This window comes from Myotis daubentonii, chromosome 18 (genome assembly GCF_963259705.1).
Source record: "Myotis daubentonii chromosome 18, mMyoDau2.1, whole genome shotgun sequence".
Taxonomy (NCBI): domain Eukaryota; kingdom Metazoa; phylum Chordata; class Mammalia; order Chiroptera; family Vespertilionidae; genus Myotis; species Myotis daubentonii.
Window position 1 is genome coordinate 13,889,164 of NC_081857.1, and position 22,761 is coordinate 13,911,924.

A 22,761-nucleotide genomic window follows, 5' to 3' on the forward strand; every position below is an offset into this window, starting at 1 on the left:
ATTCTGTGGCATTAGACAAATGTATATGTTTCCACTCATTGTTTTCTTTTGGACTTCAGAGTCTTATAAAGAGACAAAATATGGGGTAACTATACCCCAAACTTGACAGAGCCTAGGATTCAGGTGGTAATTTATGTTTTTTTTTTAAAAAAATATTTTTATTGATTTCAGAAAGGAAGGGAGAGAAAAAGAGCTAGAAATATCAATGATGAGAGAGAATCATTGGTTGGCTGCCACCTGCATGCCCCACACTGGGGATTGAGCCTGAAACCTGGACATATGTCCTGACTGGGAATCGAACTGTGACCTCCTGGTTCATAGGTTGACACTCAACCACTGAGCCACGCCGGCCAGGCAAGGGTGTTTTTGTTTCGTTTTGTTTTTGAAGGAGCTCAAAAAGACGACATTTTAAAAAAATTCATTATTAAATGGTGTTTCACCATGGTATATGAGTTTTATGGGGATCAAAAGAGCTTTGGCAAGGGGCTTGAGAGTGAGTGAAGAGGCGGGAGGTGAAAAAGATTGAAAAGTAGTTGTTCTTACATGGCAAAGCTAGAATAAAGCTCTGAGGATGTACGTTCGAGTTAAGTTTTAGGAACCTATCTCCTAAGTGGGTGTAGTCAGGGGGCTTTTCAGCTCAGTGTTTAAACACCAGCTGTTGTTGAGATAATGTCTGGATAATGAAATGCTAAAAAAGTCCGCCAGTTGCCTTTTCTCCTTCTACATCCCAGTGAGGGGAGTAGGATAAGACATTTGACATCTGATGTTTATTTTGAAAACTGGAAACACAAACAAATGTCAGATAGCATACGATTCTCTTCCTTTCCCACTCTTTCTAATGTTTGTTAAGATACAGTAGAAAAAAAGAATTTTTATACAATTTCTCCTTGGGTTAGAATCCTGAGATTATATAAAATTAATGCAGTATGAACCCAGAGCTACTCTGGGATTTACTACCGTGAACTTGACTGTTCAATTACAGATACTCCATGTGGGGTGAGATAATTTCACGGTGCATGCTTTCGGAGTGGGAGAGAGGCCTGCTTGGCAATGTGGCATTGTAAAGGGTAGCAAGTTGCACCAGTTATTTAAAACACCAACTATTCCCTGCCCCCACCCTTCCAATCCCAGCATCCCTTAAAACACTACTGTATTTGTTGTGCCCGGGTAACTTACTGTACAGATAACTTCTTGGATGACATAAAATCGATGTATCTTTCTTTTAGGCAAAGTTGAAGTATGAAGCTCTGAATTTGTTGGCTACATTATGGAGGCAATTCTTTGCTTTCTAAAGGGATTCTTTGCCTCCTTGAAGGATTTGCAATAGAATACTTTAGGAGTTAATTTCCAATTCTTTTGTGCATAGATCTTACAGGGCACTCCTACTGGGCAAAGTGAATTACACTGAAGCATCAAAATTCAAGCAGAAACAAATAGCTGATTTCTTCCTGGCTTTTAGTTTATTCATAGATATGTGCAACCATCATGGCCAATTTTTGCACATTTTCACCTCAAAAGAGAATCCCGATCCTTTAACTATCACCCTCCCATAATCCCATCCTACCCCACCCCCATCACCAACCCAATGCTTAGCAACCACTAATCCACTTTCTGTCTCTGTGTCTCTGTTCTGGACTTTCATATGAATGAAAACATACAACATGTGGCCTTTTGTTTCTGGCTTATTTCACTTAGTATAATGTTTTCAAGATTCATCTATGTCGTAGCATATATCAGCACTCCACTCCTTTTTACGGCAGAATAATATTCTGTTGTGTGGGTAGAGCTCATTTTGTTTATCCATTCATCTGTCCATGGACAGTTGTTGCCCCCCCCCCCCCCCCCCGCCCAGTTTCTGGCTGTTGTGGACAATGCTGCTATGAATGTTTGGTATAGGTGTCTGTGTGGACATTTGTTTTCATTTCTCTTGGGTATATTGCTGGGTCATATGGTAACTCTGTGTTTAATCATTTGAAGAACTGCCAAACAGTTTTTTTAAGTGGCCGCACCATTTTACATCCCACTAGCAGTCTACGATGGTCCCAGTATCTTCACATCTTTGCTAACCTTTGTTGATTTAATTCTTTGATTCTCGTCATCCAACTGGGTGTGAACTTATGTAAGATTGAAAGGAATTGGGAATGACTTCCCCTTTCTAATAGTTTTTTAAAATGCTATATATATATAGTGTGTGTGTGTGTGTGTGCATATATATATATATATATATATATATATGTATATATAGTGCCCTTTTCTAGTATCTGCAGAAGCATGACTGCTAAGAGATCCTATCACGTGTCACAATAATAAAGGGAATTTTGTATTTGTGTTTATTTATTTTTCAACTTTTTTTCTTTTTAATTGAATTTATTGGTGTGATATTGGTTAATAAAATTATATAGCTTCAAGTGTACAGTTCTAGAATACATCATCTGCATATTGCATTGGGTGTTCCCTACCCCATTTGTTGAGTTTTTATTTGATTTTTAAAATATATATTTTTATTGATTTTGGAGAGGGAGAGAGGGGGAGAGAGAGCTAGAAACATCGTGATGAGAGAGAATCACTGATCGGCTGTCTCCTGCACGCCCCACACTGGGGATCCAACCCACAACCCAGACATGTGCCCTGACCAGGAATCGAACCGTGACTGTGTGGTTCATTGGTTGACGCTCAACCACTGAGCCATGCTGGCTGGGCCCCCACCTCATTTGTTTTTTTTTTTTTTTTTTTAAATATATTTTATTGATTTTTTACAGAGAGGAAGGGAGAGAGATAGAGAGTTGGAAACATCGATGAGAGAGAAACATCGATCAGCTGCCTCCTGCACATCTCCCACTGGGGATGTGCCCGCAACCCAGGTACATGCCCTTGACCGGAATCGAACCCGGGACCTTTCAGTCCGCAGGCCAACGCTCTATCCACTGAGCCAAACCGGTTTCGGCCCCACCTCATTTGTTAATCCAAAAGTTTCCGTGATCAAAACCCATGTGGGAGACTTTATCAGTGTGGGTGCTGAAGGGAAGAAGGGGGTGGGTGGCGGAATGTGAGCAGGAGGCGCACCTCCTGGCATGTTGCATCTTTGCCAGGAGCTGGCTCCACTTCCCGCCGCCGTGTCTCACGGTCCCTCTGTCTTCCAGGAGGACTGGCCTTGGCCCAGGTGCTCTTTTTCTACGTGAAGTACCTGGTGCTCTTTGGCATCCCAGCTCTGCTCATGCGCCTGGATGGACTCACGCCGCCGCCTCTCCCTCGCTGTGTCAGCACCATGTTCAGTTTCACGGGCATGTGGAGGTCAGTGGTGTACTAAGCCCTTCAGGGGCGATGATAGGTCCCGTGGAGGCGCCGTGGCTTGGTCAGCTTCAGAGGGCTTGGGCCACCTTCCTGTCTCTGCCCCTCACTGAAGCCGCAATTGGCACTTTAGTTTCTTCATCTGAGAGGGTGACCTCTTGAAAATATTGTCAGGCTGTGATGCTATGTGAGATGAGAAAGTATGTCACTGAAGCTGGACAAAAGCATCAAGGGTTATGTCTCAAGTGCTTCCTTACTAGCTTGGGACATGCTGGTAGATAGTGATTATTTTATTGCTGAGAATGACACTTGTATATGTGGGACTGTCCAGTAAGAGAATAGACTCAGGATAATAGCGTGGGCCATTGTCAGCAATTACTAGCTCTAAGATCTGGGGCAATGAACTAAATGGCTCTCAGTTTCCATTTCTTGTCTCTTAAATGATAATAATATAATACCCATTTCCAAGGGCTGTTGTGAAGACTAAACAAGCTAAGGCATTTAAAGCATCTGGCACATAGTAGATGCTAACCAATGTTAGCTTTCACCCTTACCTTATTCCTATACTTGGTGCACATGGGTAGATAGATGCTTATTCTACATTTCCTTACTCTTCTTTATTGTGCCCCATACCCCCACGTTGGCCTGGAGTCTTCCTTGGGAACGATCCCTTAGCACCCTGTTGTTTCCAATTGTTGTCCTCCAGGTGACCTTGCTGGCCTCTTGTTTTCCTTTCCCTTCCAGTATGTTTGAATTTTGGTGTAATTCACTTTGCCCAGTAGGAGTGCTCTGTAAGATCTGTGCACAAAAGAATTGGAAATTAACTACTAAAGAATTCTTTTGTAAATCCCTCAAGGAGGCAAAGAATCCCTTTAGAAAGCAAACAATTTTAGACCTAAGATAAGCACCTCAGGGTGGGGACTTGCACATCCAGGGAGTCCATGCCGCTTCAGTTTTGCTCTCTAGGCGCCTCCGTTGACCTCACCATAGTCTTGTCCCGGCTCAGAGCTGCCATTTTGGCTCATCTTATAGTTCACTCCTGTAGGCAGAAGAGCTGAGACACAGGTAAGGGAAGGGCTCAGTGACTGTTGCCATATCTACTGCTGCTATTAGAAAGGGGGTGGCTAGTACCCAACATCCTGGTTTCCCATAGTCACTTATTATAGACTAGTAATCCATTGTGCAAAATCGCACAAGACCCGGGACCCCCCTCACCCCCCACGCCAGGGGACCGCCCTGAGTCCCGGAGTCCCGCCCCACATGGCCGGCTTGCCATGGGATGGCCCCGAGTCCTGGAGTGCCGCCCTGATGCCCCGCCTCCGGGTTGCACGCAGCAGTAGCCACAGGCCCCACCCCCGCGGCACACACACACAAGGCTGCAGAAACCCCGACAGAAGTTGCACAAAGCAGCCGGGACCCCCGCACCCCCGGGAGGCCACAGGAACCCTGGCCCCATTACCGTTGGCCCCACCCCTGCTGTACGCACTGCCATCTTGTGACGGCGTTATGGCATGAGGGTTAATTTGCACATTGCCTCTTTATTACATAGGATGCTAGACTTATTTACGCCTTTAAACAAAACACAATTTTTTTGGTCCAGTTTGCTTTTTGGGATTACCAATGTCATCTGATTATTGCAGGAAATGTCAAGTAATTGCTTGGATTTGTCCTTAATTACTTTATTGAATATCATAGGTTTCCCAGTTTTAATGGCAAGGTTAGCAAAGGGTCTCTCTCCAGCCAGGGGGCCAGGGAGTGGTTGGAAGGCTCTGTTAACATTTGACCTAGTTGTGAAAGTAATTTACTGAATAAATGGGTCAGGGCTCAGCATGATTTGGGGCCACTCCACAAGTGCCTGGTATCCGTCTAGCCGTTGCCTCTGCCTCCTTGGTGTGAATGCTCGCACTAATGCATTTCTTGGGAAGCTCATTCTTCTAAAGGGCCTCTTCAGTGTCCGCTGGCATCATAGAAAACCAGGACTTCTGGGAAAGCACGCTGGCCCCAGACTCCTGGCTCCCTGTCCATAAATGCCAGTCCACTGACAGTCACAAGGGGCAATTTAGACAAGTTGACTGTATTTCACTTTAAGATTGGTTGTTCTTGTCCTTTATTGTTTTAATTAATTAACTTATTACTTAGTTTTTTGTCCAAGACCCTCAGTTTTATACAAACCACAGAGCTGAGAGAGCAGGTCTGCCGAGACCTCTGTCACTCTTGGTTAGTGGAGTCCTGGGTTGTTGAAATGCTCTCCTCCCTCTCAGTTACACGTGGGCAAGAGGGCAATAATGAAAGTTACTCTGAGGGGGAGGCTCTGGGGTGACCCCGGGGAGTGATTGGTTCCAAGGGAAAGGCTCACGAGGACATGTGATGAAATAACACACATGGTCTTCACAGGGAGTGACCTCAACTTTGATCCTGGCTTCCTTTGCCATTCATGGCCGCAGACTCCCCTCCCCCTTCACATTTGTTTTAGTTCCTTGAAGGGTTTTCTGGTCTACCAATTATACTTAGCAACACCTAGGCCTTCTTTTCTTTCTTTCATTTTCTTTCTTTTTTTTTTTTTACACAGTGGCCATTCCACATTAAGTAACTGGATTAAGGAAGGGATTAAAATATATATGTTGATTTCAGAGAGAAAGGGAGAGGGAGAGAGAGATAGAAACATCGATGATGAGAGAGAATCACCGATCAGCCGCCTCCTACATGACCCCCATTAGGGATTGAGCCCGTCCAGGCATGTTCCCCGACCAGGAATTGAACTATGACCTCCTGGTTCATAGGTTGACGCTCAACTACTGAGTCACGGTGGCCAGGCAGGAAGGGATTTTAAGTCTCTCTGAGCTGCAGTGCACAAGTTAAGGCTCAGAAGAAGTGGTGTTTTTAAATATATATATTTGTAATGATTTCAGAGTGGAAGGGAAAGGGAGAGAGAAATAGAAACATCAATGATGAGAGAAAATCATTGATTGGCTACCTCCTGTATGACACTCTCCCCCACTAGGGATTGAGCCCACAACCTGGGCATGTGCCCTGACTGGGATTGACCCATGACCTCCTGGTTCATAGGTCAATGTTCAACCACTGAGCTACACTGGCTAGGCAAGAGTGATTTTTAATTGATAAAAGAATAAACCTCATAGTTTATCATTTGTGTTATTTGCAGGTTCTCCTTTACCCTTAGGAGGAGGTATACCATGTTCATGTTCAGGGGCTGGTAGCATAACCCTCCACTTCCCCTGGCCCCCTCTCTCTAACTTTCCTCTGCAAGAATGCATGTCAAGGGAAAATGAAGTTTTGAGTTTGTAATTTCTATTGACACCTACCTTTACACTAATATTTCTGGGGCACCTGTTGAGGCCTCACTGCAGACAGAAAATTGCTCCCTTTTCCTGGGTTGAGGTCTGTAAACAATGGAGTCAGGAGCAGATGTGAAAGCTGGAAATGCTCATCTTTTTGCTGGGCCTTGGCAGCCACTCCTACCAGTGACACAAAAGACAGGGAGGATGGGGAGGTCCCTGAGATCATTGAAATGGACCCATAACTCAGGACAGAGACTACAAAACAGTCTCTGGAGATTGTTTCATGATTACGCAGACTTCTAGAAGATCCACCCTGAATGGGGTTTAGAAGTGATGATGAGAGATGAATATTTAGCCTCCCATTTTAAAGGAGCCTTACACCCTGGGCAGGGTGCTGGCTGATTGCACTGTCGTTCAGTCCTCTCAGCAGTGAGAGAGGGCTTGAGGCGGCAGCCTGCCCTATCGGGCGAATCTGCGCTGTACATCATAGATGAAATTGGCCGTCAGCAGAGGGGTAATGTTGCCTGACATGATAGTTCACTTTGGTCATGAAAAATTGCTGTTCACCCAGATGGCCCAAACCTAAAGGTTAGGGTCTCTGATGGGTTTGTTTATTTTTTTTCTAGCTCTTCCCTTTCTTATAATTTCCGTTCAAATATTTGTAGGCATAACAAAACTCTAAGGAGTATATGTATTCCTGCTGGTATGATTTTTCTGTGGCCTTATGGACCCGAGGAATTGAAAATTTTCTGCTTAATTTTTAGGTTTCATATTTTAATTTCAGTAGGCTGAGATCTGTAATGAGCATCCTTTGCCCCAGGAGTCATTAAAGATGACGTTGCGTGTCCAAGGTTCCAAATTAGAAATCTGATCATGTTCCCCTGATTTGATTTCAAGCTACGGAATCACAGTGTGCGAAGTGATACCGTTTCCCCCGGTGGCTGGTGAGTTATGAGTCCATTTCAGTGATCTCAGGGACCTCACACAGCGCGTCCTCTGCATTTCTTGAATTATGATGCTCTCAGGTGTTCGCAGGCGCACTCATGCATCATTGCTTATCCCAGAGGAATCTGGGCACTGTTGGTGGCTGCTAGACCTTAAAATACGGGGACAGTTAGCGCTGGGGATGGGAGGAGCCTGAGCCCCTTCTTGCATGAGTTTAAGTCCCTAGGTGGAGAGCTGGTCCAGGCCCCTGGTAGATGCTGACAACCCGCTGGCTTTGCATGAGTCCTGCCTTTGAATCATGTTTAGCCTCAGGTTGCAGGGCAGGGTGGCAAGCACGGAGTTGGTGAAGTAACGCACCCCATGTCCACCAGCATTGCTGGGTAGAAAGCAGGGGCAACATGAACCTAAAGGAGAAAAGATGGAAAAGATGCTGTTAGTAAGAGTTCACTGTTTTGGGAGGCAGCCTGGTAATTAAGAGCTTGCCAGTTACTGTGTGGCTTGAGCAAATAATCATAGTGCTCTGGGCCAATCTTTTCATCTCTAAAATGGAGATAATGATAACACTTGCCTCATAGGGTGATTGGAGGGTTGATGGAGCCTGGCTAGAGTAGGTCCTTAGGAAGTGATAGTTTCTTGCCTTTTTTTTTTTTTTTTTTTTTTTTTTGCTTTTTAAAATCTAACAAAGCCAGAGGTGACAGCGGTCAGCCTGAGGGCAGGCCAGTGTGGAAGCAGTGGCAGTGCGGGGTGTGGCTGAGTAAAGGCTCAGCTCTGAGCCCATGATGGAGACGGAGGTGGAGAGGTCACGGGCTCTGCCCTCAGAGGAGGGAGCTTGCCCCAGTTTCCTCATCTGTTGCGTGAAAGGCAGACTCTTGCCATGAGATGATGTCTTGTTCCCTGCCAGCTCTATCGCTGTGAGGCCCAGCCACGGTGGGTGGGGATGGCTACAGTGTCCAGGTGCTGAAGTGGTCCCCACCCACTACCCATGTGATTGAGCAAATTATTTAACTTCCTTATGCCTCAGTTTTCTGAAGTATCAGAATTGGGCTAGCCCTGACTGGTTTGGCTCAGTGGATAGAGCGTTGGCCTGCGGACTGAAGGGTCCCGGGTTCAATTCCAGTCAAGGGCATGTACCTTGGTTGTGGGCACATCCCCAGTAGGGAGTGTGCAGGAAGCAACTGATCAATGTTTCTTTCTCATTGATGTTTCTAACTCTCTATTCTTCTCCCTTCCTGTCTGTAAAAAATTAATAAAACACATTTTAAAAAAATAAATAAATACCAATATGCATTCTACCCTTAAAAAAAAAATTGGGCGAATTAAGCCCTGGCTGGGTAGCTCAGTTGACCAGAGTGTTGTCCTGATAAGCCAAGGTTGCAGGTTTGCTTGCCGGTCAGGGCACATACAAGAATCAACCAATGGCCCTGGCTGGTTTGGCTCAGTGGTTTGAGTGTCGGCTCTTGGACTGAAGAGTCATAGGTTTGATTCAGGTCAAGGGCATGTACCTCGGTTGCAGGCTCGATTCTTGGCCCCAGTCGGGGCATGTCAGGGAGGCAACCAAAAGATGTGTCTCTCTCACATCAATGTTTCTCTCTCTGTCTCTCCACCTCCCTTTCACTCTCTCTAAAAATCAATGGGAAAAATATCCTTGGGTGAGGATTAGCAAAAAAGAAAAAGAAAAAAGAATTAACCAATTAATACATAAATAAGAGGAACAACAAATCGATATTTCTCTCTCTCTCTCTCTCTCTCTCTCTCTCTCTCTCTCAAATCAATCAATCAATAAAAAATAGGGATCATCATTGTATTTGTCTTGCGGGGTTGTTGCGAGGGTTAAGTGAGATTATCTACTAAGGCAGTGAACACAGAGCAGGCACACTGTAGACACCAAAATATTAGCTAAAAGGCACAATGACAGATATGAAAGTAAATTTTACACTGATTGTTTTTTAATTTCCCAGAAAAGAAAGGGCTGATAGGAAGGGTGGTTGAGGAGGTGGAAGGTGATGGGGGTGGTAGTAATATGTGGAAGGCACGGATTTCACAATGGGAATGTGGGGGTGCCCGTACGGTACCAGTGTGACCTCTCCCAACCCCTACAGAGTTCTGTTCGCCAACAGTTTGCAGCTGCTGGATATTTTTATTACCTCACACTCCTTCTCTCTGATGAGCCCCTCTCAGTGGACTCAGAAACCATATTTCTTCTAACATTCATATTTCAGAACCCCCTTGCCTTTTCCTCCAAACACAGACTAGCATCTATCAAAGTGGACGGGGACTAGCACGTTGAGGCATAGTTTATGAACCATCATTATGTTTGGCTTCCTGGGTTTATTTTTACTTCAAAGACAGTTCCTCTGGCCTCTTTTCCATTTTCTCTCCGTGTGGAAGATGATTTCAGTTCGCACGTCACTGAGCACACTCGCGGGCTGAAGGCTTGAAGGGTAAGGAGTCCGGTGCAAGAAACACCAGGGCATCTTCAAATGGAGGGCCCGCATCTGGAGGCCGACCACCTGGTTTGAACCCAGGCGCCACTGATTATTACCGGGTGATCTCTCTCCGGAGAGGGGAGATATTATAATAAATACCTCTTGGAACTAACGCCCTGTGCTTCTCATGGCAGCAGCCACACTCCACAGTAATCGCTTCTTTCCTTACACCCCACCAACTTTGAGGGCAGTGATCAGATCTCATTCTTACTTAGCACCCTCCTTGGCGCCCAGCATATCGTGGGCACTCAGGACATCTTTGCTGAATGAACGAATGGTTACTCCCCTTTGAAATGGTGATCACCAGGTCTCAACGGCACAGTTTTCGAGTATTTTGATCTGGCAGCCGAGCGGTACCACACGCAGGTGTGCCCACTGTCAGTGCCTTTTTCTTTATCCCCCCAGTTTTCTCATTAAGTGTTACTACATGGCGTGCCATAATATTGTGTCTGCTAGCAGCTTTCTTGAGAATGAATCTGCCTTGGAAGGATGGAGGAACGTACGCCTTTCTTAATTACTATCATTATTGTATCAGACATGGTGCCACGTCTTTGATATCAGATGAGGGAGAAAGTTGCAAACTTAAAGGAAGAAAAGAGATCTAATTCAGACTTTGATATGAAAGAGCAGTTGACAGCTTTGTGTCGTTGGGGATGGGATTTTCTGAGGGAGGTGCTGGAAGACGACATCCTAGTCTCCTACCGTGGAAGAGGAGCCCGGATGCAGGGCTGAGAGGGAAGAACTTCTGAGACGGCCTCACAACCATAACAGTAAGAGTGATACAGTAATTCTAGGAACATCAGCAAACACCCAGAGCTTCCCTCGTGCCCAGCGTCATGGTGCTTTGCTCACTCATGGATTCTGTTGCTTGTGTTAGTGCAGCCATTGTGTCAGGCTCACTGAGCTTCTGGAGGCCAGGGACTGCCATACCGTACTTGCGTTGCATTTGGTATTTTGCTTTAGTCTGACGCACGCCTGTTTTTAGTGAGAGCCTTGCTTTCCCCAGGGGGGTCTGAGGAACAGCAGCATCAGTCTGTCCTGGGAGCGCGTGAGAAATGCAGCAGCCTACGTCCCACCCCAGACCTACTGAGTCAGAACCTGCCTTTTAACAAGACCTGCTGCACGTTAAAATCGGAGAGGCACCGGACTGGGTTAGATGGCTCCTCCGGCTCCTCCTCCCTGACATGCCTGACTGTCGACTCCCTGGACGATGGCCACATGTGACTGTAAGGTGCTTGAGTCTTCAGTAATTCACATTCACATGGGTCACAGCAGCTTCCCTGGGAGCTTTGACCGATGCTGGGCACCTCCACCATATGGATGGCCTGTCCTGGCTCAGGCTTCAGACTCTGCTAAAATCTCTTAAGCAGTAGCTGTAGTCAGCATGCCCCAAACCTTTTAATATAGAAAACCATAAAGACTCCCCCCCAAAAGCACTAGAGATAATAAACAAATACAATAAAGTTGCAGGGTACAAAACCAATATACAAAAATCTATTGTGTTTTTATATACTAACAACAAACTATCAGAAAGAGAAATCAGGAAAACCATTCCATCTACAATTGCAACAAAACAATAAAATACGTAGGAATCAACTTAACAAAGGAGGTGAAAGACCTGTACCCTGAAAACTATAAGAAATTGTTGAAAGAAACTGAAGAAGACATACAAAGATACTCTATGCTCATGGATTGGAATAATTAACATTGTTAAAATGTCCATATTATCCAAAGCAATCTATTTCTTCAATGCAATCCCTATAAAAATCCCAATGGCATTTTTCACAGAACTTGTGCAAATAATTCTAATATTTGTATAGAACCACAAAAGAACCTGATAAGCCAAAGCAATCCTGAGGAAAAAAAGAACAAAGCCAGAGGTCTCACATTCCCTGATTCCAAACTATATTACAAAGTTATAGTAATCAAAACAGTATGGTATTGGCAGAAAACCAGACACACAGAGAACAACGGAACAGAATTGAAAGCCCAGAAATAAGCCTACACATGTAAGGACAACTAATTTACAACAAAGGAGCCAAGAACATGCAATGGAGAAAGAAAAGGCTCTATAATAAATGGTGTTGGGAAATCTGGAGAGCTACATGCAAAAGAATAAAACCAGACCACTCTCTTATACCATATGCAAAATGAATTCAAAGTGGATTAAAGACTTGATTGAATATAAGATCTGAAACCATAAAATACATAGAAGAAAACATAGGCACTAAGCTTTTGGACACCAATCTTAGCGATGTTTTTGTGGATTCGACTTCAATGGTGAGGGAAACAAACAAATGGGACTACATCACACTAAAAAGCTTCCACACAGTGAAGGGGACCATCAATAACGACAAAAAAAAGCAACTCACCAAATGAGAGAAGACATTTGTAAATGATATTTTGGTAATGGATTAACATCCAAAATATGTTAAAGAACTCATACAACTCAACAACAGCAGCAACAACAAACCTCTTCTAAAAATAGGCAACAAAAAACAAGTGCTGGAGGGGATGTGGAGAAAAAGGAACCCTTGTGTGCTGCTGGTGGGATTGTAAATTGGGACAGCCACTATGGAGTACTATAGGGCTATTCCTCAAAAAATTAAGAATAGAGCTACCGTATGATCCATCAATTCCTCTGTTGGGTATTTATTCAAATAAACATCAATTTAAAAAGACATACGCACCCTTATGCTCATCACAGCATTATTTAGAATAGCAAAGATAAGGAAACAGCCTGTGTTTATCAACAGATGAATGGATAAAGAAGATGTGACACATATATGCAAAGGAATACTAGTGAGCCATAAAGAGATGCAATATTACCATTTGCAACAACATGGATGGACCTTGAGGGTGTTATGCTAAGTGAAGTAAGTCAGATGGAAAAGGACAAAAGCTGTATGATTTCACTCATCTGCGGAATATTAAAAAAAGTAACAAGTGAACAAACAAATGAAAAGGAAACTCATAGATACAGACAACAGATTGATGGTTACCAAGGGGTATTGGGGTGGGTGAAATGGGTAAAGGGCGTCAGATGTATAGTGATGGACGAAACTAGACCTTTGTTGGTGATCATGCAATAAAGTATACAGATATCAAATTGTATGATTGTACACATGGACCTTATAAAATGTGATTAACCAATGTTACCTCAATTAAAAAAGGGAGAATCTTCCAGCACACTCAACCGCTCCCACTTCGCAAATGGAACACTGTTCCTGGAACCTGACTGCCTTGTTGGCTGCCGAAGCCGGTCTGACCACGTGCTCCAGCCGGAAACTGAGCTGATTGAGGCTTTATTTTCTATAAAGCATTTGGCATTCTGAATTATTAGTCTTACACATTTAAGTTATTTTAAATATGGGGGACCAATAGTTAGAAAACCACTTCTCTGTTTTTCTGAATAAAAGGTGTGTGCGCTTTCTTACTAAGTTCCGAGTTTCCTTTTTGTAGCCATGGTCACGGCCCTGGAGAACCACACCTCACGCACCTTGACCGGGCAGGGGAAGGCGGCCGAGCCAATTGCCTGCGTGGAGATGTTTGCATACAGAGTTGAGTGTAGAACTTATTCACGTCACGTTGCCGCACAACTTTAATGAATACAGAAAAAAAACACGTCAGGTAATGCATTATTAAAGGCACACACGGCAGAGCTTCCTCGTATACAATTGAGCGTGAACTTATTAGCATTTCAGGTTGATACCACTTTTAGATTTAATTAGATTTCAGGCTTCAATCGATTTAGTAAATGAATTTCTCACTGCTTAAACGGTGTAATATGCCCTCGACAGTAGCTTTTCATCACTCTCTTCTCATTCCCTCATGCGCCCAAGCAGATCTCCGCTTCCGTCTTGGGTTCAAAACCAGAGGCTATTCTCCAAAGCTACTGCGCTGTATAAATCTAGTCCCTTTCGTGCTTAGAGACACGGGGGCCACGGGGAGGGCTATATTTTACCCACGTTGTCTGACAGGAATACATTTGCCACCAATAAATTTAACTGATGCATAATCATAACAACACTAGCCTCTGTTTTGGTGACCCTTTGGCACTGTGAATCTTTGTACTGTTGTTTTGCCATGAAGTCCACAAACTTCTATTTCCACTATGATGAGAGCATTGGGACTACTCAAATGGTGGGAAATTAAATGTAATGAGTCAAGCCATATTCGTGATTCTCAGGATGAGCTGGAGAGCTAGACCTTGCAAGTGCAGCAATTTAGCCATGTTTGTTTATAAGTGTGGAGAGAGTGCTTCCCCGAGCCATGGGAGGAGCCTAACCCCTGGTTACTGTTTCCTGCCTGCAGGAACTTAAGTCAGCTGTGGGCCCCTGGGCCACCATGGCCTCATCCGTGAAGTGGGGCTCCTATGTGTTTGTGGGGTTAGGGAAAGTGGAGTGAAAATAGGTCTCTTTCTGATTATGTGTAATAACCATGATCCAGATAAGTAATGCTTATAATACAAAGTGGGAGAAGTGATATTATCTGATGGATGTTTAATTTCTAAATGAACGAGGACCTCAGATGAAAGACAGCTCAGTGAAGAAAGTTTCTTTTTTACTCCATTGCACTGTACATCTCCAAACGAATTGCATTTTGAAAGTTCAGTTGGAAAGGGGGTTAAAGACACAGCAACCAAAGTAGGATAGTATAAGTACCAATCCATGGCTATAATACAAATCTATTTCGATAGTATAGGGATAAACCCATTTTGGCCACAGAGCAAAAGCTGTGTTCAGAATGCTGTGAATTCACAATTCGGGGGGAAAATTTAGTCAAGAAGCAAAGCCCAGAGACAAAATGGCATTGTGGCTGATTTGCAGGCTCATCTCCAAGGACAGAGCTACTTTTTTATTTTTTACTTTTGCTGGACTCCGCATGGGCTAGGTTATATAAGAGGTCTGTGAATTAGAAAGCACATAAAAACAGCCTTCTGATTTTCCACCCTCGCATTATCCATTTAAGGAATGATAACCCTGTTATTAACCCCAGTCCCGATTTCTTCCAAAGGGGAGAATGGAAAGTGCTAGACTGCCATGGAATGCTAGTCCCAGGGCCTTCTGAAAACTGGGGCATTCCCACGGCCTTTCTTTACGATGTTGACGAGTGCGGTTGTCCCTTATTTAATACAACCGTCCCCATTCTTACTTTGGGTGATGTTTCCTCAGGATTAGACTCAGATTATGCATTCTGAGCAGGAATATTGCATAAGAAACGTGTCCTTTATAGGGTCTCACCTCTGTAGGCACGATTGCGTCCGCCTGTTCGCATTGGTGATGCTAATATTCATCAACTTGAAGACTAGACCGAACACCCTTCAGTGTAGTCTCATTCATTCCTTGTATAGTAATTTTTTTTTGCCTTGCAACCAATCCATTTTCTGTGGGAGGTACTTTAAGAGTATACAAATGTCCTGCTCTTTTTCAAAATTTCTCCCTAGAAATTATGGATGATCCTTGCCTGAGCCAGTCTTTACTATGAAAGTTACAAATTGATGACGTTTCAACTTTGGCACTTACCAGTTGGCATTCTGCTGTAAACAGGAGCCCTCCTTCCACTTGTTTTTCTATTTATTATCTATATGGTTGCAGCACTTTCTGTTTTTCAGCAGTTCATAATTCATTACTGTACTTAATTTTTTAGGGCTCAAATTGTCCCAGTCTTAGCCAGTGGGAGCCTCATCAGGCTGACTTGGTCATGCTCAGATGGATTGGGGAAGGATACCTCGTATATGGAAACCCTGCCCTGCCAGCCACCCTTCTGTGCCCCTGACGTGCCTGAAAATGAGTTCATGGCTGGCCACACCCCAGTTTCCTTTAATGCTCAAAAAGAGAATACATTAGAATCTTTAAGATTCTCTTCAGCTTTAAAATTCTCTAGTTCTGAACACTGAGGTAGGAATTTTATTCTCTTGAATTAGTATTCTCACATATTTGTCCCTCCCATCAACCCTACGATTTCTGTTCTTGTGAAATAGGCACTTTGCATAGGTTATCTTTTAAGATAATTTCTTAGCCCTAACTGGTTTGGCTCAATGGATAGAGCATCGGCCTGTGGACTGAAGGGTCCCAGGTTCGGTTCCGGTCAAGGGCATGTATCTTGGTTGTGGGCACATCCCCAGTAAGGGGTGTGCAGGAGGCAGCTGATCGATGTTTCTCTCTCATCGATGTTTCTAACTCTCTATCCCCCTCCCTTCCTCTCTGTAAAAAAATCAATAAAATATATTTAAGAAAAACCCACAAGATAATTTCTTATCCTTCCAAATTATCCCTAATGGTAGAAGTATTATCAGGGTGTTAATTAATACAGTTGCTAGCTAGATCATAGAGACACAAAGTATTCTCACACTAAGGGAAATGAATCTCTATAGCAGTCTGTTAAAGGGCGTATTTCTCAATTCTTCCTAAGATGACATGAATGAATGCTTACCCATAATGAAGCCACTCCAATCAGCCCCTAATTTCTTCTTCACTCATTTTGACAGATTGTTCTGGAGATGTTGAAAGTGCCATTCACATTTTAATAATTCGAGCTTTTATCTAGAGACTGGGTGACCGGATGGTCAGGGTCTACACACAGACCTTCATTTTAGGGAAAGAGCAGTGTTTCCCTATACATCCCACCAGCTTCTGAGGTTGTCAGTTACAGAGGATTTGCCACCAACAATTATAATTCATCCTAACAGTACCCTTTCTGTAGTTTTCATCGCTCGAAAGTTAGGGCTTCTGCAAACTCGAGAGTCATGGGTGTTCGACTCAGGTATCACTTTCTATCATCCGTCATCTGAGGGCACGCCTTTTGTCCTCCACCTGTTGGCCTCAGTGACACGCAGGGAGGTGTCCCTGCTCCCTGTCACTGAATCCTGCACAGGCTGCTAGCCTAAAGGGAAGCTTGATTTGCTGGCTATGTTATAGTTTTGAAAGTGTCTTCGGTTTTCTTCAATAAGGAGGGAAAATCTGCCTCTGAAGAATGTGAAAAGGAGGGATCATGACCTTTCCAGTCCCTCTCAACCCAAAGCCCTATCCTTATTTTAAATAGTTTCCATTGGATAGTTTTTATTCCTATGATGTGATTGTTCAGGTTTTACTCCTAAGAATTCCAGATCTTGGAGCAGAGGGTGGGAGAAGACAGAAGGGAATGGGGCTTCCATGCCGGGCACCTGTGTGGCTCAGGAATAGCTTGAGAGTCAGCTCAGATGGCAAGGAAGCTGGTCTGTGGGCAGAGGGAGGGGCCTGGGATCAAGGGTGAGAACAAAGTAGGTTACAGAACTGTGAGGATGCGGCAAGGGAGGCAATGCCCAGAATTGGGTGATACTTCAAAAACAATGAAGAACAACCAGGAGGGATTTTTAGCGATGGAAGAGGATCAATACCATTTCCTGTAGGGACACAGAAGAGCTATTTGAGTTCTTCCCTGGACTTGGAATGCATGCCTCTCCTTAAAGAGGGCTCATCCCATGTCACTTCCAGGTCTCTGTCCTTAGTGGTCTAGAGAGAGCCACTCCCTTGGGAAAGGCGTTACATCACTCACTGTTATTTCAAATCAGCCGCGTGGGCGTATCCGTAGGAGGCACAGTCCTTGAAGATTTTTCCATGTCCTATCTTGGAGCCTCTACTAACCACTGAGATACAGAAGGAAGCGAAGAATCTTATGAGCCCATTTTAACAAGAACAGTAACCCTGTTTCAGTCCGCAATGCGTCTGAAACACAGTTTTGAGATCTGGTCACCAGTACCATGGCCCCTTAGTCAATCCATTCCTTGGTTTGGCATCTGAGCTTTGCTCCCTAAGTCTGATAAAGGGGACTCCCAGGCTCATAGCCTACTCAGGACTTCGAGTTACACTGGACTGAAATGGACCAAATAGTGTTCTAGACGAGGGAAGAAAAAGTGACTTAAGTCAGGAGGAAACTCCTGGCCTTCAGCATTTTCTAAAGAAAGAAAAGGTACCTCTGAGCATTTCAGCCTCCGCAGGTACTCTTCCGGAAGGAATGACCACAGGTTAAAATGAGTCGTCATGTCTCTACTGATTTCCTGGGGCACCTCCATTTGGAGTTGAAGCGCCCTTCCTAGACTTGGTTCCCAGAGCATTCTCCAGGGGAGAGCCCCATGGACATGAAGACGGAGGCTCTCATATCACCAGAGAATGCCCTGCTCACCTACGGGTCGGTATTCTGGCTGAATCAAACCACCCAGAGGACTTTCCAGGCTTGACATGACTGCGTGTCCTCGGGGAAAACTCCTTAATGAGACTATTAGTCAAAGCGAATGTTCTCACAAAGGGAGTGAAACAGCCACCCTGACCTGACGGTGGATTTTGCTGGAAATCTGAATTGAGGTCCTCGGCATTTAACCTGGGTGTCCCGTCTTCATTTTGTCAAGTGTAGACTCAGTAGTAGGGAGGGTGGAGACTTTATCTGCTAAGAAAGATGTTCCACAGTGGAGATTTTCACTTTCGATTTGGAAAAATGCTTAAAGTATGAAATTACAAAACCAATATTTTCACACCAGAAGACGAAAATAACACATTGTGAGGAGCATCAGGCAGAAAACAAAACAAGACACAAACTCCCCAATAAAACAACAAAACCCAGCCAATATGTGTTTAAGCTTCTTCCTTATGCAGCCATCTCACAGACCTTGTCCAAAGATACCGTTTTTAGGAGGTTAAGTGAAGTCCTTGATTGGAAGAGGGAAGAAATGGGAGGTCCGCCGTGATCTCCGTCCCTGCTGGTTCAGGCCTGGCTCAGGCCCCTCTCAGCAAGACCACCGCCATCTCCCACACCTGCCTTTCCACCTCACCCTGCCCCTACTCACTGCGTCACGGAAGCCAGGTGGGATCTTCCTAGAAGGCAAATCTCTGTCTAGCCATTCCTTTGCTTAAATGGGTTTAATGGCTCCCCAGTGCCCTTAGGATGGACTGTAAACTCCCATGACATACGAGCATGTTCGGAGAGGCAGTACGAAGGCACGCTGACCCCCGTGGGCTCTGAGCCTCACTCCCGGGTTAGGGTGTCGCCTCAGCCACTTTCTAGCTGAGAAACCAGAGGCGAGTTACTGCCCTCTCTGGGCTTCCGCTGCCTCCCCTGTGAAGTGGAGACGGGAGCGATGACACAGTCCTGCCAGGGCGGCTGGGAGGACTAGATGAGGTCTAACGCATACTGAACACCCGATAAACATTCATGATTACCATGATTATTTCTGCCCTGCTCTCAGTTGGCCTCTGCCCCTATGCCCTTGCCCTCAGTCATACCCACCTATTTACAGATAACTCCCCACCCCCCCCGTCCCCCCATGAGACTCATTTCCTCTTCTCTCTGCTTCCTTTGCCTGCAGTGTCATCACACACACTCATTCACTCACACACGCTCATCTATCTACATTCTCTGTATTCACCAACTCATCCTTTGGCCAACTCTTACACAACCTTCAACGCTCAGCTCAGGTCAAGGATCCCTTACTCTCTCTGAACAGCCCACCTGGACGTCACTCTCTCACTTCACAGGTTCCCATGCTCCACATCTTCCTCTGACCCACCATTGATCACACGATGCAGTAATGGCTTGTTTACTTGTAGGTCTTCCCTCGGCACAGCCCCCCCCCCCCGCCCCCCCACCCCCGCCCACAGTGAAAGAGGGATTACAACTTGATCATTTCTAGATACTCACTGCTCACAAATGCTGGATGCATGGGAAGATGGATGGATGGAGGGATGGGTGCATGAATGGATGGAGGGAAGGGTGCATGGATGGATTGATGGATAGATGTTATCAAGGGAATCTGATCTAGTGACAGGAAACTTTCCAAGGCAGCCCATTTGGTTATAATCACAATCACACTAAATCTACCTGAAAATGCAATTACTCCATCATGTTTTCTGACCCATTGCTTGTCCATATTAAACTTACCTGGTTTCCTGTGTCATCCCCTCCAACAGTATGCTTTCCGATCCCCTCATCCTGGTTGGTACCCTCCAAACATTCTCCTCTTTGTCAGGCTCTCTTTGAAGTAGGCTCTGAAACTGAGAGTGACCCTCCAGGTATGGGGTGTAGTGAGCACAGAGATACATAATCAATTCTTTTGCAACTCTACTAGTGTGGACATTTTTTAAATGCCTCACAACACTATGAGTTTTGCAGCCCACTAATGGGATAAACCTCTGAAGGTTGTAAATGGAAATCAAGACAAGGATTGAGATCTGAAGGTGGAACTTTATGTAAATACTGTCTTGCATGTGTCATGATTGGCAGCCATAAGAGCTGTGGATTGAAAACTTGGCTCACTGGTTGTGTGACATGTGCAGGTTCTGTCCCCAGTCCATTGCCTCTTATAACTCTAGCTCCCAAACAGCCAAGGTCAGCCTGGGGAGACGGACCAGCTCTCCCAGAGCCAGTCAATCTGGAAGAACAGAGCAAATCCTGGGACCTACTGTGGGTTCAGGTCTGCGTTCTGCCACGGACATGCTGTGTGGGCCTGACCCCTCCTCTGTCAGAGGGGCTGCTAAACTCCGGGGATATGTAAGTGTGTGGCTCCATGAGTAAACATGTTCAGCACCATCTTGCCAGGCTCCAGGAGCCTCATTTTGATGCACTGTGAGGCTCTACCAAGAATAGCAGTCATCATCTTAATAATAAACCATCAGGGCTGCCTCAGCCCAGGCACAGTCCTCTAATTTGCTGGTGGTTATCAGGCAAGAACGCTGCTGTGGGAGTTAGAATTCACTCTTAAAGATGCTTCCCGAAAGGGACTATAACAGGAAGGCTGAGGCCAGATGGAACCTGTAAGGTCACGCATTCCAGTTTCCTGTCTGATGGTTCAGTCTCCTCTAAACGCCCTTTTAGCTCAGGCTTGCACTCATCCTCGATGGGCAGTGCCCTGCCTCGTTAGGACCTTGTGACTTGTTAGCAAGTTCCTTATATGTATACAGCATCAAGCTGAAAGCCACTGCCCATTGCCGCTGTCCATTTGACATTCAGACAACACAACTTTCATATCACTCACACATGCAAAAGATTTCCTGTTTTCAGTTTCTGGAAGGAGCCAAGAATTATATGCACAGGATTGCTTATGTGTACAAATAAAGAAATCTGGCTTATGTGTGGGCTGGTAGTGGAAGAGATTGTTTTCTTAAAAGGTGATGGGAATAGTTGTGCTACAGTTTGATAGGTATCTTATTTCAGAGGCGAAACCCCATTTCTATCTGTTGGTGTTGATCTTATGTATTTACATGTAAAAGTTGGTGTGTTAAATAACTACTTTTGAGTTATTTTGTCTTCAAACTGCAGTGTACAGTGAAAACTGCCAGAGCAGACAGAGGCGTTGGTGCCTTAGTACCATGTATCATTCAGATGTTGATTCACTCAACAGGTATTTATTTTTATTTTGAGAGAGAGAGGAAGGGAGAGGGGGAGAGAGAAACATTTATGTGAGAGTGAAACACCAATTGGCTGCTTCCTGCACATGCCCTGCCAGGGACGGAGCCTGCAACCCCGGCTTGTGCCCTCATCCTCTGGTGCATGAGAGGATGCCCAACCAACTGAGCTACACGTGCCAAGGCAACAGATATTGAGAATTTGCTTGGTGCCCTCAAGGAGTCTGCAGTCCACGAAGGAAGAGAATGTTTGATGTTGATCACACTGTGTGGAAAATCTTGTTGACTTTGCCGTTCTTTGCCAGGGGATATGTGCTGTGCATTGCTGACTTCCCACTACCTGGTGCATTGGAAGCACATGGTAAATATTGGCTAAATGCATCAGTGGCTGGATCCATGAAGGGAATAAGCACAGTCTTCGGCACTTGGTACGCTGAGCTAGATCCCGACTCCTCAGTTTACTAGCTATGCGGCTGGGGATGCGGACATGTGGCTTTATAAAACAGGAACCCATCTTGCAGGGTTGGTTGTGAGGGTTAAAAGAGATAATGTGCCCAGCACAGTGCCTGGTATACAATTCTAAAAAGAAAGAAAGAAAGAAAGAGAGAAAGAAAGCAAGCAAGAGGCTTATTTCGTTCCTAGTCTAGCTCCATCTATCTGTACAGGAAAACGAATGAGAACATATTTCTAGAGACTTCATTGGTTTGCTCATGTTTAAAGACACGGTCTCACAGCAGAGCCCCACCCCCGAGCCCTTTGGAAGGAGCCGAAATCAGCTTTACCCTGGTGAAGAGGAAACCCAGGGCCTCACTCGAGGAAGAGAGAAAAGTGCTGGAGGTGGGTGGTGGCGACGGTTGCACAACGATGTGACTGTACTTAAATGCCCCTGAACTGAATGTCTAAAAACGGGGAAGTGGTACATTTTATAGAGGCTTTGTTTCTCTATTCTCACCTACCGCATGTCTGTGATCTTCAAATAGATGCTTGAGGACATAAAAGAACCTTGCCATTTAAAGATTCGCACGAGGAATCCTGTTTTAATGTCAGTTGTCGCCTGCCATATGGCCGGTGGGCTGAGATGCTGGGCTGAGGTGCCGGGCAGGCTGGGTGCTCCTGCGACACGTGTAGGGGCAGAGCTGGCAGCCAGGGAGAGTCAGACCCCACTCCAGGGTGAGTTTCTGTGTCCAGTGCTCATTGTCCGTAGAGAAGGGATTAACTCGGGCTTTACTCAGGCAGATCACTAACCCAGGAGGCCAGTCTGGTGGGGAGGGGGACCACACAATCATTGCTCTTTATAGAGACTCAGGAAATTTAGTGGCGTCCAGGGAAGGCTGTGGCTGAAAGCCTCCCCTCCCCCGCCCCCCCTTG

At 45.1% G+C, this 22,761-nt stretch overlaps 1 protein-coding gene across 5 annotated transcripts in view; it reads left to right on the plus strand.

Moving 5' to 3' along the window:
* Positions 1 to 22,761, plus strand: part of HHAT (hedgehog acyltransferase) — a 167,182-nt gene that overhangs the window by 57,776 nt on the left and 86,645 nt on the right. For all 5 annotated transcript variants that reach the window (XR_009449963.1, XM_059675638.1, XM_059675637.1 and 2 more), the window contains exon 8: positions 3,141 to 3,291. Coding sequence is in view for 4 of the 5 variants with exons in the window: in XM_059675638.1 (XP_059531621.1) it covers positions 3,141 to 3,291 (151 nt within the window). In the remaining variant the exon portion in view is untranslated. The remainder of the gene's footprint in view (positions 1 to 3,140; positions 3,292 to 22,761) is intronic.